At 55.5% G+C, this 19,200-nt stretch overlaps 2 protein-coding genes across 6 annotated transcripts in view; one reads left to right on the forward strand and one right to left on the reverse strand.

Annotated features, from left to right (window-relative positions):
- Zhx2 (zinc fingers and homeoboxes 2) overlaps positions 1-11,119 on the reverse strand; it is a 157,772-nt gene extending 146,653 nt beyond the window's left edge. For 4 of the 5 annotated variants that reach the window (XR_015440222.1, XR_015440224.1, XR_015440223.1 and 1 more), the window contains exon 1: positions 10,098-11,119. The gene's annotated coding sequence lies outside the window, so the exon portion shown is untranslated. The remainder of the gene's footprint in view (positions 1-10,097) is intronic. The other variant, XM_004838009.4, reaches the window with a different exon arrangement.
- LOC147830266 (uncharacterized) overlaps positions 9,383-19,200 on the forward strand; it is a 33,460-nt gene continuing 23,642 nt past the window's right edge. The window contains exon 1 of the mRNA XM_087185266.1: positions 9,383-9,939. Coding sequence (XP_087041392.1) covers positions 9,383-9,939 — 557 coding nt within the window. The remainder of the gene's footprint in view (positions 9,940-19,200) is intronic.

A 19,200-nucleotide genomic window follows, 5' to 3' on the forward strand; every position in this document is an offset into this window, starting at 1 on the left:
GGGAGGGCTGAGAGGATGATGTCTCAGGCTTAGGGGCCGTGTGGTCTGACTGAAGGGCGGAGTAGGCGGCAGAGGCGGAAGCAGTCACAGCAAAATACGCTTTGTAGAAGAGGTTGGCTCCCAGGCAGCCTCCATGCTGGAGCCAGGACCGTGGACTTGATCCCAAAGTCAGCAGCCACAATCTGGCAGTTTGCCTGTGCACGGAGAGCTCACTGAAACACTTTAATACATTCAGATGGGGCATATGCATCCCTCTTTGATCCACTCCCCGCTGCTCCTTGTTACGGCTCCACATTTCAGCCCTCCAGTCTTCATGCTCCCTGCAAAGCCCCTGGGAGCATCTGGGTTGGTAAGTACTGGGCAGAGGCAGAGGCTTGGGGGAGGCTGGTGAGCCACATGTCAGGGCAGCTGAGAAGGGAGGGACCGGTGATGGGTGACACAACGTGTGCTCCTTCCCGTGAGATTTTCTCCTTTTCTCTTACTTGGGAAAAAATAGATGCAAAAAACCAATTCTGGAAGTTTCTATTCACTTTTGTGCAGTGGGCCCTGCATTATGTCATCCTCCTATTCCCACACATGTAGGACACAGGCCGGGCTCGTGTTCAATTCCACTTATTGGTTCAACAACGATTTATTGAGCAACGACTCAGCCAAGGCTAGGTGCTGGGGGAGGGGTGGGAATATGGGAATCAAAGGGCAAAGCCCAGAGTTCAGCAACTCAGGGTCTCGACATGCGACACCACGTACGCCTACACTGGTGGACAGCCCAGGGCGACCCCTACACACAGACTGTCTCCACGGGTGGATGCCAGGCATGCACACAGCAGGAGGGCTGGGCGCCTTTGGTCCTGTAGCTCTGCCTTGCCCAGAGGCAGGACCCCGGGCTCCTGTTGCTAAGGAGCAAGTCTGCCCAGCCACTGCCTGTGCAGAGTCCGAGGGGCCTTTGAGCATTTGTCGTAGCTGAGGTTGGCAGCCACATATCTCTTCCTCATCCAGTGACCCCAAGGCTGACTGGCAGCTCCCCTCCCACAGGTCAATTGGTGCTCCACTGGCTGCCTCCCCTGGAAACACCAGCAGGCTGGCTGGTTACAAGCAAGGGTAGTGAGCTGGAAGACTGTCCCTCCTGCAGAATGGACCCGAGGCTACCCCTCCCTGGCTCGCTGTGGCCCCACAAATGTGACCAAATAGGAGTTTTCTCCTGCTTGGGAAGCCTGGCACTGTACTCTGGCTTTGGACGAGGTGGAGTCAGACACGGGGTGTCTCAGCCCAGCAGGGAAGCCCATGCGGTGGGCTCTTCGGGACCAGGACTCCCAGGCAGGTCCTGGGTCAGAGCAGAGCCTGGATGGTCAATGTCCTTCGTCCCAGCCATTGGGACATGGCCCCTTCTTCCGTGGCATAGGGACTGGCTCCTAGTCAGACAGGGCATGGGGCGGCCCACGCTGCAGTGACTCAGCACATAGGACAGAGATGCGTCAGCAGCACAGCCATGCCAGCCCGCCTCTCTAGGGCACCACTGGGGCAAGCATGGGGCTCAGCAGCCCACACGGAGAGGCCCCTGAATTCCAGTGGCCGTAGCAGGGAGTTGCTCCCAGGCAAGGGCCTCGTGGTTGTCCCTGTGCTTGTGCTGGGCGGGACAGGGCTGGGACAAGGGTGAGGTGAGGCAGCAGTCTCTGCACTCAGAAGCCACGGTGTTCGCACACACGCAGACCCCGCGCCTTCCCGGCCCCGAGGTGAGGGGCTGCCTCGGATTTGGCACACTGGGTACTGCATTTGCTCTGCCCGGTCCCTGTCCTGGGTGGCCCTGGCCAGCCTGGTGTGTGAGTCCCCTCTTTCCTCTCTAGCAGGTGACCCTCCTTTCTCTGAGTCCCAGTTTTCTCAGCTATAAAATGGGGCTAATGACAATGTGGAGGGCTGGCAAAGATGTGGAGAAACCAGAATGCGCGGATGCTGCCAGTGGGGATGTGAGACCCTTCGGGTGAGTGGCGGACAGTCTGGCAGCTTTCAAAAAGTTAAACACAGAGTGGCCATAGGACCCAGCACCTCCTCTCTTGGGAATTCCTGTGCGGCTCTAGGTAGCCAAGAGAAATGAAAATGTGTATTACAAAAACTCACCTGCAAATGTTTGCAAAGTATCATCTTATGCTCAGAAGCAGTCCACTGCTCATCAACTAGCAAGTGGATAACAAAATGTGGTCCATCTGCCCCGGGGGGGCTACACATAGATAAGAAGAAATGAAATACTGCCATGTGCTACAACACCGAGGACCTGAGCAAGCTTTGTGCCAAGTGCGCCAGGCCGGACACAAAAGGCCATGGGCAAATCTACAGAAGGGGAGAGTAATGGGCTCACCAGGCCAGAGCAGGGGAGGAGTTAGGGCTGGGAGCTGCTGCTCATGGGCACACAGGGTCTGCTGGGGGATGACGGAAATGTTCTAAAATTACATTGTGGTAAGTGCTCGCATAATTCTGTAAAGATAATAAATATCGATGGCTATATGGTCGAAGTGGGTGGATTTTAGGGCAAGTTGTGTCTTGGTAAAGCTGTTTTAGAAAGCAAGACTGAGGCCAACACCTCAGGCACTGCCACCCGGGACGGCCGATGTCACGCCCGGTGCTCAGTGTGCTTGGTAAGCACCAGCTCTCCCAACAGGTGCCCACGCCCCTGTGTTTCAGGGAGATGGGGAACGGGACTGGCTGTTCCCGGTGACCTGTGTCCCTCAATGACATGCCCGAGCCCATCTCCTGTCCGCTGTTTCTGGCTGTAGCAGCCGCTGCAAACGCCATGCCTGATGTGGATGAAACTTCTCAGGTGTTGGACTCCAAAGCTCCACGCTGCAGTTCTTCTGCCCTGCGTCCCACCTGCTCGTTAGCAATGCTGTGCAGGCGACGTGGCTTGTGACCCATCAGTATTTGGAGCAGTCTATAAACTGGAAAAAGCCACAGAGGGAGGCCTGTGGCCAGCCCCGCGCACACCTCTGGCCTGCTGCTGTCCTCAGCCTGGCTGTGGCCCGGCCACAGGTTCGAACCCACAGAAGAGGGCAGGAGAGGCTGCCAGAGCCCAGGCCTAGGAGCTCCTGCTGCAGTACGGGACTGGTCGGCTTCTGGGACCCTCGCACAAGGGTCGCCTGCTTTGTGCCTCACTACCAAACAGACAGCAGCACCCCAGGTCTCCAAGGGTTCCCACGAGCACACCCACGAAAAGCCAGAAGTGCTGTGGGGTGGGGAGGTGCGTGGCCAGAGTTCTGTGTGAGGTGGTGACCGTGGCCTCCTGAGGGCGGCAGCCGCTGGTGCTTGCAGGTGCTTGCGGCGCTGGCTGGACAGAGAACCAGTGTAGGGAGGGAAGGCACTGTGCCGGGCAGCAGAAAGGCCCTAAGTTCTCACATGGGACAGCAGAAGTCATACACCAGCCGATTCCATGGCTTTCTGGGCCTCGGCTTTTCCCAGCTGGACTAGGGGATCCCTAAAGTCTCTGCCAGGTAGAGCATTCCGAGACCCTACTAGCGCACCATTTGCTAATAGACCCCCGCCATGCCCTACCAGTGAGTGTGCAAGTCGGACTCCAACTGTTCCTATCAAGCACAGCCTTGATCCTCTGGATGTCTCCACCAACCTGCCCAGGAACCTGGCTCTGTTATGTGCAGAGCCCGGGCTCTTGGAAACAATTGGAGCTGTTCAAGTTCTCCTGGGCTATGGGAATCAATCAGTTCTACAGGTAATGAAAGGCGGCAGTCTCCAGTGGAAGGCGCTGGGTGAGAGCCCACCTCAGTCCACTCTCACCTGGAACCCGTCCCTGCCCCTGCAGTCTTGTTCACAGGTCAGTGCCTGTCCAGCTGCAGCTGTCAGTCCATATTCCTCCACCAGCAAAGCCAGCAAGGACACACTGAGCCTGCCAGGGCCGGCATCCCGCCTCCCTGTTCACCCTCCAGGTTACCCCCGCCTCTCACAGCTCGATGAAGACCTCCAGCTCTGACTAGGCAGTGTGTGAATATCTTAGAGAATTTGTTTCTGGGAAGACAGGGGGTGCAGGCAAATGAAAATGACTTCCAAACGCCATCCCACAGGCCCCTGGGAGCCCTGGGGACGCTGGGCACACCAGGGGCTGGGGGCCGAGACGGCTGTCGTTAGAGCAGTTCAGCCCAGGCGCGTGCTTTCAGATCAGCGGGAACGTAATATCAGCTGAAAGGAGTTTCCTGTGTGCTATTTAACTAACTGGCTCTGCAGCTGGAGGGAGCCGCAGGCAGACGTGTTATGATTCAAAGGTTCCCAATTACAACGATCCTCTTTTATTGTATAAAAGCAGCAACACAGCCTTCTGCACCCTCTGACGCCAGCCCCGCCAGCCTCTTCCCCCACTGGCCGGCGAGGTTGTGCCGCCTTGGGAAGTGGCCCTCAGATCCTCCTCAGGCTCTGACTTCGCAGCTTGCAGCCCACTGGGATGCTTCCTCCCCAGGCTTGGGAGGAGAGGGGCATTCCTCCTGGGGCATGTCCTTTCGCAGATTCTGAGGGTCCTGAGTGGTCTGCTTTGGACTGGCAGGGGTAGGCATTTTAGGTAACAGATACGGATTTGGAATTCTTTCCTATTCTGACTAAATTCTCCTCACACGCACACACACATGCACGCACACAGCAGGACACAACCCTACTCCCCTGCAACAGAAAAGCAGTTGGACTGTCCCAGGGCACAGCTCTTCGGTGGTACTGGGAACTGAAGCCAGGCCCCACATGAGCTAGGCAGGTGCTCTGCCAGAGCTACATCCGGGCATTTTCATTCTGAGACGGGGGTCTTGCCAAGTTGCCCAGCCTGGCCTTGAACTTTCAGTCCTGTTTCAGCCTCTGAGTAGCTGGGATTACAGGTGTGCACAAGCGCAGCGCCCCCAAGCGTATTGTAAAACATTCCTTCACCCCACGCCTCTTTCCAGGCCCATGTGGGGCTGATTCTTCCCCAGACAAACATACTTTAGAAAGCTCTGGAACCAGACGGATCTGAGTTTGCGTCCTGACTCCACTAGCTTCTCGCTGTGATCCTGAGCATGCTGACCTCTCTGAGCACGGGTGTCCTCTTCACAGCAGGATCACACCAGTGTGCTCTGTGCACTGCTCTTACAATGGCAAAGTGTGTGTGCGCGTTCGTGTGTGGTGTCTGGGTGTGGAGGGGCTCTGTGCACCTGCGTGTGTGTGTGTCCTCTGTGTACTTGTTCAGCTTCGCCAGCCAGAGTGAACAAGAACACAAGTGTCCTCCCCAGTGAGGAGTTCTCACGAATCTTCCTGTAGCGCCAGTTTAAACTGTCGCCTGCGCAGAGCCAGGGCAGGCGCACGAGTATGCATGCCACCTTGTCCTTTCTGAACATTTCCTCACCCTGCTCGGTTTCTCGCCGACATCTCAGAGGCCCAGGAAAAGCTGCAGGCCAGCTGATCACAATCTCCTCATGCCCTCCTCGGCGGCCCTTCTCTCTCACCAGTGGGCCCTGGGACTCTCACAGGCCCCGGGGATCCAGAGATTTGGTGGCTTCCTCTATAAGGCAGACCCAGCATGGGCTTCCTACCCCTCCAACCCAAGCCAAGCCTGCACCTCTCAAATCACACCACACGCCCTCACACAGAAGGGAGTGCCTGGTCTCACTCCTTCACATTAATCTTGTGTGGATAGACAGCACGTGAATTTCACTCACTGCAGGCCCTGTTACGTGGTAAATAGCACTGCAATGAAACATGGTACAGCAAGATTTAACCTCCATAAGTGTTTCTTTGCTGGGGGCAGCTCTGGAACCAGACGGATTTGAGTTTGCGACAGGAGAAGGGGTCTGAACTGTGGCTCCTAGCAGCTAAATTATCCACGGGTATAGGCACTGTAAGTCAGTCAGAAAATGGGCTCTGGCCCTCTCCTCCCCTCTGAAAGCTTGGGGTCGCTGCTGCCATTTCGGGGACCAGCACACACAGCGCACACTGCCAGCCACCCCTGCTGGGTCACGACTGCAGCACGGCGACAGGAAACACTGTGGCTGGACGTTCTCAAATCACAACTGCTCATCACAGGGTGGGGCTTAGGGGAGCTGGGCAGCGTGAGAGGAGAGGAATTCTTTTCAGTTCAAGATGAGAGTCCTCTGCCAGTACTAAGAACACTGCCCCAGCACTGTCTGTCCGAGGGGCCCATGCCCGGCCGGCATCCTTCCCACGGTGGGTCAGGACGAGACCCGGACACAGCGCGCCAACTGCAGGGCCAGGCGCCACACTGGGGGCTCCCTGGAGCGCTCCGAGAGCCTCCCTTCCAAGTGGCTCACACTCGGCTCACACTCGTCACACGAGTGCACGCCGCAGGGAAAGGGGGCCAGGACTGACGGAAAACCACACCTGTCAACCACCTAGCGCCCCAAGTACAAGGTCCCATCCTGCAGGCGGCGGCAGGGACCCGCTGGGCAGTCCTGGGCTGCCAACCCTTTTCTAAATTCCTTCTCAGGTGTCACGACAGCCCGTGGACAGCTTCTGGAAGGGTCTGTTTTAGGGAAGAGACTGTGGTTCAGAGAGTCAAGTAAAACCCAAAGTCATAAAGCTGACGGTGCTGAAAGAAGCGATGATGCAGCCCAGGGAGCCTGACAGCAGAGGCAGCGGAGCTGGGGAGGAACGAAGGAGGTGTTCTGAGGGCTGCACCTGGAACCGAGAGGCCCAGGGCTGGGGCCAGGGCCAGGTGAACGCAGTTTAGGGCAGTAGCGCGCCCTTCTCCTCCTGCAGTCCCAGAGTGACTGGGAGGAGGGCGGGCTCCCTCCTGGGGAGGCCGACACCAGGCGAGTTTGGGGCTCTCGCTAGCAGGACCTAAAGCCCATCCCCTCTGCACCCCATGCTTCCTCTGCCCTGCTCTGAACCCCGGACTCTTCAAACAGGCCCAGGCTGGTTTGTCTGGACAGGGACACTGCTGTCTGTCTCCATGTCGCTGCCCTCAGCCACGGGCCACCCCTGCCCGGAGACATCACGGCTCCCAGCACCCGGACGGCAGCGACGCCCCACCCCTCCACCGCACCCGCCCACTTCCGGGGCCCAGCGTCACCTCCCAGGGCTGCTCTCAGCCTCTCCCAGAGCCCGCCTGCCACCCTGCCTTCCTCTTCGCACGAGCTGAACCCCTGGTCGTTCATGGCAGCAAACACTTGATCGCCCCTTCCTGGTAGCTTGGCACAGCTCTGGTTGATGAGCTGAGGACAGAAGGCCCCGGGGAGGAGTGTCCCTCCCCAAATCCATCTCATTCATCTCTCAGCCTCACCCATCCTTCTTGCTCTTTCCTGGAATGCATATGTGAGGCCTGGAGACACAGCAGCCACCTTCTTACCAAGAGATGAGGAGCCCCAGGGCTAAGGCCTACACCCTAAGGACGACAGAGGGGTCAGGCAGCCTGGTCTCTGCGGACACAAATAAGCCCGGCTGGTGGGATCACAAGTAGCCAGGGATTCTGCTGCCAGCAGCTGAACACAGCGCATCCAGTGCACTCCGGACATGGTAGGGGCCGGGCGGCTGCCACCCGCACTAGCAGATCCTCCCCGCTCAGTCAGAGCAGTGTAATTATGCCCTTCCTTGTGCGGCCACAGAGTTACTTGCTCAATTACAGCACTTATTTAATCCGGCTTGATTTGGTCTCATGAGTGCTCCCCGCTGGTCTGCCCAACTCCGGGAGGCCAGGGGTCTCTACCCCACCAGCGCCTCTGTCCCTCCTTTGCCCCAGCTGGGCTCCTTCTCCAAGCATCTCCTCGGTGGGTGTCGCTATAGCACCCTCACCGCCTGTGGGTGCTGGCACCAGGGGCTGCCCCTCTGCTTCCAGCTGTTTGGGCTCAGGCAAGGAAGCGGACTCTCAGGCCTGCATTTCCTCTATAAAAGGAGAGGATGGATGCTCACATCCCAGGGTGGCCACGAAGACAGAGTGGTCGAATCACGAGCACGCAGGACGGGGGCTGCGTATCACAGTGCTTCGTAACTGGGAGCTTACTGGTATAATGAACAGTTCAGCTGCTGAATGAATAAACAGATCAGCACATGGCCGCTAAGAAACGAACAAGGAGATCCACGAGGTTCCCGAGTTCGGACCCAGGGTGGAAGCTGCACTGTCTCTCCTGGCTATGCTTGTCCCTGGCCTTCGGAGTGGTGAGGCCCTAAAGTCAGGCCTGGCTTCCCGCACACGCTCTGCTTTTTGCTCTGTGGCTTGGCCAGGTCCCTGCATCTTTCTGAGCCTCAATTTCCCCCCAGAGACGGGAGAGTGACGCCTCATGCACAGGGTGAACCACGGAGTCGTACACAGCACTGTGTTCAGCACGAGGGTTAACACTGAGCAATGCTGCCATCGGTCTCTGTGTTAACCGACAGTGTCCGCCGACACGCGGCCTGAGGTGCTCAGGCCGCTCTGGTGCACTCACCTGTGGTGTGTGCAGACACTCGGGACAAACGGCAAGGAAGTGCCCTTTCTCAGGCCCACAAACAGCTGTGTCATTTTGATTTTTTTCCCTTTAAATGAGGATTAGCCTGATTCACCCTAAACTGTGGCCTCTGGTGTCATCTTCAGTTGAATTCTTAGCTGACATCAAACCAGGCTAGAAAGTTCAAGTGCACAGGAAACAATCTAGGAACTGTGCATTTAAACAACAACATTTCCACACGTCACATTTCATTACTGTCAGCGACGTATTCCAGCCTCACTTGCAGATTTCTCCTCTCTGGCCTTAAAAGAAGATATGTATACGATTTCGTGTAAGTTTCCCTTTAAACTCACACAAAACCTTTACGTTGGTTCCATTCAACCACTTGACGGCTCCATTAATCTACTTTTACTGTTAAACATGCTACTTTACAAGATACTTATTCCACTCATCGTCATCCAAATACTTTTTGACATTACTGCCCTGGACTGAACTGCTTGCCCTCGCGGCCCTTAGAAACAAAATCGCCTTCTGACTCAACTCCAGTGCTCCCAGGACCCACCGGACACGCGCCGCGTTCGCTTCTGCTCCACATAACGGGGGCTGTGAGCGGTCCCAGCTGCCCCAGGGTGATAGCCAGGGACTCCTGTCCCCCTGGCCGGCCTCGGATGTGGGAGCTGCTAACTTTCTGAGAAAGTGATCTGCAGTGAGCAGGTGGGGAAGAACTCGGCCCCCAACAGTGATCCCGGGGCCCAAGCTGAGCAGTGGCTCAGGGAAGCGGTCCGGTCCGGTCAGTTCACCAACTCTCTCCTCCTCCACGCCCAGACAAACAAAAGGCCAGCTCCGGAGCGACCCACGGGCCTTGACGCCCATCCATCAGGTGGAGGCCCGAGCAATCCCAACTTGGCTCGCCCGCCCGTCGAGCTCCCAGCCTGCCCGGCCCGCTCGGCCCCGCCGCCTCGGCGCCAGGCCAGGGCACGGCGGGTGCCGCGATGCCCGCCGCTGCCCAACTTTCCGCTCCTGGCCCCCGCACGCGGCTGGCACAGGGCGAGTTTGCCAAGCCGAGGATCCCGAGTGCGGGAGCCACAAAGAGCTGCCACGCCAACAAAGCGGGCGCTCCGTGGGCGGGGGCGGCAAGGACCGCGCTCGCCGCGCACCTGGCCGCGCAGGGACAGCGCCGCCCGCGGCCGGCGCGCCAGGTGGCTGGGCCCGGACCGGAGCGCGGCGCCTCGGCCACGGCGTGCTCTTCCTGCCGCCGCGCACGGCGAGCGTCACGCGGGCGGGGCGCGGGCTACGGCCCCCTCGGCCCGCGGCGCAGCGCGGCCCGGCCCCGGGAAGCCGGCGCCCGCGCACAGCGGCGGCCGGGCGGAGGCGCCGGCCGAGCGGGCGCCCGCGGGCTGCGTAACGCCCTGTCGAAAGCGGACGCCATATTTTTTTGTGGCTGTGTCGACACAGAGCGACGTAGACATGTTTTCCTCTCCTCCTCGGTCTGGCTTGCCTCCGCGCCAACTTGCCGTCAGAACTCTTCTGGGGAGGCCGCCGAGCCCTGGTACCGCAGCTCCCCCCGCGGGCACCCGCACCCCACCCGGGTCGGGGCGCAGCCCGGCCGGGTCCCCTCGGCGCGTTCCGGAGCCGGCGCGGTGGGAAAGTTGGGCTCGGGCTGGCGGCGCCCGGCGCGGGGCTCTCCGCGCCCGGCAAGTTTCTTACCTGCGGCGCCGGGGCTGGGGGCGCGCGGACGCGGGGACCCGGGCTGGGCGCGCGGAGACGAGCGCGGGCTTCCAAAATGGAACTCTGCTGGCTCCCCCACCCTCGGCCCGCTCCCCGGCCGGCGCCCGCGGGCTCCGTGGGAAACGGAGGGACAGCCAGCGTGCCGGGCTCGGGCAGAGAGGCCCGCTCCGAGGACGGCGGCCAAAATTTAAAAAGAAAAAAGCAAAAAGAGAAAAAGAAAGAAAAAAAGGGGGAAAATGCCGATCAGTGGGGAATCTACGCCAAAACCCACATGATCTGTAACGTCAGCATGCGTATTTGCATACGATACCACCGAGCTGGCACCGCGGCCGGCGCCGCACAAAGTTGCAAAGTGAGCCCGGCCCCTCCGGCCGGCGGGGTCAGCGCGGGGCGCCGCGGGCGGGGGCGGCCTCAGGCCCCGGTTTGCGGCCGGGCGGGCGTGCGTTAACTTCGAAGTCCGAGCCCAGTAACGGACCCGGTGGAATTTGCGAGCAGCGGAGGGGAGGTGCGAGCGAGATCATTGAATATTAAGCGCGAGCCTGCGCGGCCCAGCCCTGCGGAGCGGTGCCCATTTTCTTCGGGAAAAGTTCGAGGCGGCCCTGCTGAGCTCCCCGGACTGCGGGTCCTGCCCGCGTGCAGGGCCGGCTGTGGTGCCCCGGGCGTCGCCTGCGGGCTCGGGGGCGGCTTTCGGAAGTTCGGAGGCGCTGGCCGCCGGACCGCAGCGCGGGTGGGGAGGCCGGGGCGGGGGCCCGCTTGCGTAACCGCGCGAAGTTTGGCCACTTGTCGGGGCTCTGGGCTTTCCGCTCGAGCCGGTCTGCGGCTGGGGGAAGCTCTCCGAACTTTCCCCAAGAGCCGCTGAACCTACAGGCGGCCCGGAGCCCGCCGGCGAGCTCGGGGTCATGGACTCGGGACTCGCGAGCGCCGGAGAGGTCCGTGCGGGACCCGGAGCTAGGCCGGCGTTCCGGGCAGCCGCGAGCCTTCCGCAGGCCGGGTGGGGCGCCCCGGGGTCGGGGTCGGGGCCCCCCGGGTCGGGGTCGGGCGCGGAGCCGGGCCCGTGTCACAGCCTGCCTCGGAGCCCCGGCGGGGGCGCGGGCCGCCGTCTAGGGTGCGGTTTGGACGCTGAGCGCCCCAGAAAACAAAGGGAGCCGGGGCGGGCGACGCGGCGCCCCCGCCGGGCTGCGGATGGGGCGCGGCGGCTGGGCGCCTGTTGGGGAGCGAGCGCGAACTCTAGCGGGCGTGCGGGCGGCAACAGGTGGCAGCGCGGGCTGGGCGGGGACCCGGGCGGGCGGCTGGGCTTGGGCGACCCCTGGCCACGCGCCGCGCCGGAGCTTCTGACGTCCGTGACCTGGGCTGCGGAGGAGCAGGCCGCCCAGGGGCTCGGGGCTGCCCCTGCTCTGGGTTCTGCGGCGTAAACCTTAACCCGCCCCCGGACAGTTACAGTGGCTCCTAGGCGCGTTTCTCACCGGCGGGCACCTGCTCTCGTGTTATTACCGGTGCAGGGCCTGTCTGCTTTTTAACAGCGAGAGAGCGAGGTCTTAGCCCAGGGGGTCCCCGGCGTGAAGCCCAGCGTCCTGTCAACCCCGTCTTGATGACCAACGCCCGCCTGGCGCCGCCTTCCCGAGCATGTGATTGATGCCTGCCACCCACGTCTCCTCCACCTTCCAGGGACGTCGGAGTTTAGGGATGCTGCCCCTGCTCCCGGTGTGCCGGGACCTAATGGAAAAGAAACCCGAAACAAAACTCCGCCACCAGCTCCGAATTTTCACAGCATTTACCTTGTAATACATACCCTTCCAGCGCCCCCACCCCCCACCCGCAGTACTTCCCAACCGGTTTACGTGGAAGTTGCACAGGCCTTTGAGGCTGCATCTCCTCTTGATGATCATTTACTTTCTTTCTGTCCTTCTGTTGCTGTTGCTGTGGAACCGGGAATTGAACCCCTGGAGTTCTACCACTGGAGCTATATCCCCAGCTCTTTTTTTTTCTTCTTTTTCTTTTTTATTTTGAGAGAGAGCCTTGCTAAGTTGCCTAGACTGGGCATGAATTTGAGATCCTCCTGCCTCAGCCTCCCCAATAGCTGTTATAAAGGTGTGTGCCGCCTATACACCAGGGTTGCCTTTTGTCCGACTCATGGCCACCTGCTCCTGGGTGGAGACAGATGTATAGAAATAGTCTGGGGATGCCTCTGTCCCCCTGAGGCAAGGTCTGCTGAGTTCCTGTATCTTTAGGCCCTTGGATCTCATGGAGACGAGTGACAGTATGGCTTCCAATGTGCTGCAGTGTCTTTAAATTGTCCCAGGGTTAGTAGGGACTGAACCTCGGAACCTCTCGCTCTCAGCATGGCATGTACTCAGTGTTTTGGGTATGCTACCTCATGTTTACAACCCTGTCAGGCAGCCATTCTCAACATATTTTGTCTCAGGTTGCCTTGAAGCATTTACGTGATTGAGGACCCCAAATAGTCTTTATTTATGTGCGTTTTACAAATATATTGACATTTAACACGTCAGAAATTAAATTTAAAAATGCAGACAATCTGCAAGCAGGCTTTCCATCAGGCACTGAACAGTGTCCTCAGATGTCATGGGAAACCACTGCACAGCCAGGAGAGAATCAGTGAGAGAGACATTTGCCATGCTCAGGAAAATGACCTTGGCCCTGAGGACCTGTGGAAGCCTAGGGGCCTGGAGGATTTCTGAGCAGGCCTGGGAGCCCATTAAGATCTGCTGTGTGGTTTCCCTGCTTCCTAGAGCAGGGGCTCAGAAATGTGGGGCCTTGCCAGGTGAGTGGGGGGGCTGGAGTCTGTGCTCAGAGAGGCAGAGCTCTTTACCCACCACACGCTCCCCCTTTCCGATCACACCTGAGCTCTAGCCGCCTCCTAGGGCAGCCTTGGAGCAGCAGAGGTCTTGAGCCTCTCCTGGGGCCTGGCACCTCACCAAGGTTTCATAGTCATCTTCTCAAACCCTTAGAGCCACCTGCCTGGCAAGTATTGCTTTCCCAGTTTTACAGACTGGGAGACTGAAGTTCAGGAAGGTTGATAAACTTCTCCAGAGTCACAAAGCCAAGTCCTGGATCCCAGCAGTAGAACCTGGATCCCAACCTTTGTTGGTGGTTCAAAGCCAACAAAGGACAAAAGGTCATGGTTTTGCTAGGTGCCCGTGAAAGGAAAGAATGTCTTCCACTTCATAATTTGGTGAGAGCCAGGCCTGCTTGGGAAGTTTTGAAAATTTGGAAATGGCACCAGGAGAAGAAATAAAAGTGACAGTACCAACCCTGAGAAGCTCATGGTCTTGGGAGAAACAGCTGCAATGCCTAGGAGCCAGAGGAGGTGTGGAGGGAGTGGCAGAGGTGTGGGGTTGAGATGTGAATCACAGGGCTACTCCTTCAGCCGTGTGACTCCTGCCCATGCATGCTGGGTAAATATTTTTATAAGTGGAGGACCCCCCCCCCCATGCAGGGAAGCAGGCAAAACCAAGAAAACAGCAATCCTACTGGTTACTAATTATAGTCTGTCCATAGGTTGCATTTATTTGATTTTTTCCATTCTAAAACTCTTAAAAGAAGCAGAAACTATCAGTGAACAGTTTACCAAGTGTAGCATGGGTCAGAAGGAGATACAGTGTGGCCTTCAAGAGGGAGGGCAGAGAGCCCCATTGGGTAGATGCTGTGTCCCTCCACTCCTGTATCTTCCTGCAGCTTGGTGTGATGTTCTCCATGCTTTGAAAGGAAACCATGATGCTGGTAGAACTGCAGCTGGGACTTGTGTCTTCAGGCTGATAGTAAGAGCATCACTTGGCAGTAGTTAGAACTTGCTTAGAGTGTGAACTGAAAGTTCATGAAATGGGAAGAGCCAGAACTGATGGTGATTTGATTCTCACATCAACCCCCAAAGCTAGCAGAGCCATTCCGTTTTGTCCATTTTACAGAGGAGAATGTTAAAGCTTGTCCAGGTTGTGGTAGTTAGTCCAAGTTCACAGGGTAAATCAGAATGATTTAAACCCCAGTCTTGCAAAAACATTCCCCCCTTTTAAACAGATGGTGGTAGAGGGGCTGGACATCCACAAGTAGAAGGTTGAAATTAGATCCCTTTCTCTCACGCTGTACAAAAATCAACTCAAAATGAAGCAAAGACCCTAATGTAGGACCCGAAACTTTGAAGCTACGGCAGAAAACGGGAAACACTGAGATACTGCCATGGGCAGTGATTGCCTGGATAGCTCAGGAAACAAAAGTGAGAATTGCCAAATTGATTACATCAAATTAAAATGCTTCTGCACAGCAAAGGAACAATCAGTAGAATGAAGAGACACCCTTCTGAATAGGAGACCTTTGGCATCTATTCATCTGACAAAATATTGTATCCAAAATACATAAAAACTCAAAAATTTACAACAATGAAAATAAGTCCAATCAAAAAATGGACAGGCTATCCGAATAGACACTTCTCAAGGAGTAGAACTGGCCAATAATATATGAAAAAATGCTCAATATCTTCAGCCATCAGGGAAAGACAGACCAAGACCACGTAGAGATCCATCTCATTCCAGTTAGAATGGCTGTTGTAAAAACAACAACAAACAACAAACACTGGCAAGGAGGTAGAGAAAAAGGAGTCCTTTGGCACTGTTGACAGGGATGTCAATCAGTGCAGCCACTGTGGAACACAGTATGGAGTTATAAATAGACCTACAGTGTGACCTGTCCCACTCCGGGTATATATCAGGAGGAAGCGTTCAAAACATTCAAAGGAGATGCCCACATATGCATGTTTATTGTGGCACTCTTGACAAAAACCAAGATGTGGAATCAGCCTAGGAAGCTATCGAAATGAATGAATAAGGAAAACGTGGTATACATGCACAATGGAATACTATGCAGCCACAAAGAAGAATGCAGTCTGTCATTGCAAGAAAGTAGATGGACCTGGAGACCAAAATGCAAAGTGAAGTAAGTCAAACACAGAGAGGCAGATACTGCATGTTTTCTCTCATGTGGAAACTAAACAAAGAAGAAAAAAGGACTATCTGAAAGTAGAAGGCAGATTATCAGGGACCAGAAAGGGAGTAGGGGAACAGAGGGGAGGAGGGAAGAGAGGAGGGAGGACAAGGTGAACGCACAATATATGCAGGCGTGGAAGTGGCACAGCGTTACCTATTGATTTGAATGATTAATGTTGTTCATCATAATAATAAAAGGTTAAAAGTCCACATCTTGTAACTTTAAGGTCAGGGCCTTTTCTGTGCTGCTGCTTCGTTTGCTTTTGTACTGAGAGGAGGCTAAACAGACCTCTTGTCAGACGCTGCGGCTCTCGTTTGGCAGAACCTGGGGTGCAGGTGGCACCGAGCAAGGTCTGTCCTTCTGTCCATTCTTCTGTATGAACTCGCTTGAGTCTTCCTGGTCTCCCCGCTGAGTGGGGTCCCTGCAGCCAGGCACCCTGGTGACTGTAGTAGTGCCTGCTTCTCCTGCCCTCATGTCCTGGGCGCCTGACAAGTAACTGCAATGGGAAGCACGCAGGCCAGGAGCGCGCACAACTTCTCTGGCCTCGAGGGGCCCAGAGTGCCGCGCTTCTGCGCTGCTGAGCCCGGGCTGCTGCTGCTGTGTGGTGCCTGGGCTTCAGGCTCGGCTTATGCGGATCCCCGGCACCAGAAATGTTCGCTCTGCTCTGGGCCTGCGCACTGGTCCTCTACCAGCTCATCGCGCAGGAGCGAAAGCTGAAGGTCTGGTGGTACGGGGGCTGGAGCCCAGGCGCCCTGACTTTTGTCTCATGTTCACGCCCTGAAGCCTGGGGTCGGAAGAGTTGCTGTGAAGGAAAACCAAGTCGCAAGTGACAAGAGCGCTGTGAGTTCCTGGGGACAGCCAGTCGGACACGAGCCACGTGAGGGGCCACGTGAGGCTCCGGCCTGTGCGACCCTCATTGCTGCAGCTCCAGGGGTAGTCGTATCAAGCAAAGACCCTCCCGTCTTCAACACACAGGATCACGAGAAGATGATAAACAGGAGCTGTCTACACTGTTGAGTTTCAGGGTGATTTATTACACAGCAATAGATACCGGAAGTGTATTTGATACATCTGTGCCAGGGCTTGTGTTTAGATGTCCCCCCAAAGCCCCATGCTTTCTCAAAGGTGGCTGAGGGTAGAGTGTGTGACTGATTCATGGAGGGGCTGGGCCCGAGGGTGCTAGGATTAAAGGTGTGAGTGCTGCCCGCCCTCAGCAGTCTGAATAAGGTGAAAGGGGCAGAAGGACACTGCTAAGGTCCCTTGCTGCTTCTGCTACCCTCTGTCTACCACGAACAGTTGCCCCTGTGCCACCCTGCCTTGGAGCCAGCCGATTATGGACTGAAACCTCTACTGTGAGCCAAGTAAACCTTTCCCCCTTTAACTTTGGGTGTTGGGTATTTTGTCTCAGCAACGAGAGCAAAGTAACTAACACAATCTGAAGGCAGGATGTATTATCCACGTGTCTCTGCAGGTATATCTTAATATTCCAGATCTACTTCTGGCTGAGCTCTGGAGGAAGAATTGTTCTGATAGCATCCGTAGGGAGAAGGGGGACTCCTGATCCATGATGCCTGGCCTGGCCACGCTTCTGAAGGCTTTTGGGTTTCAGTTGTTTCTTATAGAACAGCTGGCTTTAGCCTCAGAACTGACACACAGGCCCTGGGTTCTAAGCAGATTGGTACTTGTAGGTAATACTCATCAAGCATAGACACTCAGTAGGTACTGGAGTTAACTTTCCGTTTGGGGCAGGCAAAAACAGGTTTCCATTCTTCAGAGATAAACACTGTAACGGGAGCTCCAAGTGCCCACTATGTGCAGAGCCACCTGGGAAGTGCTTCTTACGATTTGCCCCAAGTAATCCTGACAACAACCTTCTGAGTAGGCTCATGGTCTCCTTTATTTGAGGAAGGAAGGAAGTTTCAGGCTTGTCCATGGCTCATGCAGCTAATAACTCACACGCAGGACCTGAATGAAAGTTTGACTGACTGTGATCCTGCTTGTTTCCCATTCCCTGTATCTTTCAAATTAACTCATGTACATACCACCTTTGTGATTTTTGCTCCACCAGCATATCTATTACCTGTAGTGTTACTTATTTAGCATTTTTATTTATATTACTTCACATTGAAAACTTAAATGCTATATTTAGTAATAACAAAAAAGGAGCTTTTTATCTAGCATAATGGGAATAAGACAATTTGACAATGATTATAACAAATGAAAGATAACAGCAAAAATAATCCACGAGAACAGTGTTAACTGTGCTTACTCTGTGCTCACGGGGCCTTCTCTTTGTGAATGGAGAGAATGCAGAAGAGCACACTGATGTCCCTTCTTATATGGCCACAAATCCCATCACGAGCCCCTCACAGCCTTCCCCAGTCCTAATTTCTTCCCAAAGACCTTGTGTCAGTTAGCTTTGAGTCTCTGTGAAAGAAATACCTGAGATAAACAGCTTGAGGAAGGAAAGGTTTGTTTTGGCTCACGGTTTTGAGGTTTTAGTCCACAGTCACTTGGCTCTGTTGTGAGACCCACAGCAGGGATCATTTGTTGGAGCAAAATGGCTCACTTGTGGTGGACAGGAGGTATAGTGGGAGAGAGCACAGGGCTGTAGTCCTGTATCCTGCAGGGCATGCCCTCTAGTGCCAACTTCCTCTAACTTCCATTGCCTGAGATCTCCCTCACCCCAACAGTGCCGCAGCTGGTCACCAAGCCTTTAGCCCATGGTTTTTGGGAGACATTTTAGTGCCAAACCATAACAAATCCCACCTGCAATCACCATCATAGGAAGGGGGTCCAAAACATTCAGTCTATAATAATACTCCACACCTGATACCCCAAGTTTCTCATGCTTCTCAAATGTAGAATTCTATTGAAACAGTCCCAAAGATCTTAACTCAGTCCTGCATCAACTCTAAAGTCTCACTAAGTGATATCTAAATTGCATGTGGGTGACTCTAAGGGTGTTACCCATTCTGAGCAAAAATTGCTTTCTAGTTGTGAACCTTTGAAATGAGATAAGTTATGTGCTCCCAAAATACAGTGGTGGCACAGGCATAGGGCAAACATTCTCATTCCAAAAGGCAGCAATCAGAAGGGAGAAAGGGGTGATGGATTACCAGAAAGTCCAAGAACAGCACAGCAAATTTCATGAGCTCTTCAGGCTTGAGAACGACTGTCTTTGGTTTTGCATTCAGGCCCTCGGAGGCAGCAGCATTACCCTACAGCTCTCGGCAGAGTCCTGGCCCTTGGCTGGGCCAGGCGGTCCTGCTGTGCAGGCCAGGTAGAGCCCCCCAGCCTGCTGAAACCACACAGTGACAGTGACCCTGATGATCCGTAACTCCTCACCCGTGGGGTAACTTTTCCTTCTTCCTGGTGAATAGCACAGTTCACTGCTGAGCATCTGTCCCATCCTGTCCAGTCCAAGCAGTCTAACAGCTTTCTCTCTTTAGTCTCAGGTCCGACCAATAGTGCTTCCATTTGTATAGTCCCACGCACTCTTTACTGAGTGATAGTCCAGCCACACCTTGGGTGTTCTTTTTGGAACATGCCCCCCCACCTCGTTTTTACAATATGGATAGGCTGAGAGGTTTCCAAATCTTCAAGTTCTGTGTCTTTTTGCTTATCAGTTCCTTCTTCCATCCATCTCTCTCCTTTTGTCTCATATGTTAAGGAGTTAGAAGAACCAAGCTACCCCTTCCATATTTTGCTTTGGAGTCTCCTCAGCCAAATATTTAATTTCATTGCTTAGAAGATCTGCCTCTCACAAGCACTAGAACCCCGTTCCTCTGAGTTCTCTGCCACTCCATGACAAGGTTGATTTTCTTCCAGTTTTCAGTGACTTACTGCTTCACCTGAGCCTTCAGCAAATGATCTTCACTGTCCATATCTCTAACACTTTGCTCATTATTTGTGTATTCTCTGATTGACACTTCTCCAGCTTTCCTTTTTTCTTTCTGAGCATGTAGCAGAACTGCTCTTTACATCCACATTTCTAGCATGCACCCAGGAGCTCTTCAGCCTGGACCCACTATCCAGTTCCAAACCTGCTCTTGCATATTTAGGGATTTGTTGTAGCAGTACT

This window comes from Heterocephalus glaber, unplaced genomic scaffold, assembly GCF_053883595.1.
Source record: "Heterocephalus glaber isolate CG9 unplaced genomic scaffold, H.glaber_assembly_v1.0 deba00000281, whole genome shotgun sequence".
Classification (NCBI taxonomy): domain Eukaryota; kingdom Metazoa; phylum Chordata; class Mammalia; order Rodentia; family Bathyergidae; genus Heterocephalus; species Heterocephalus glaber.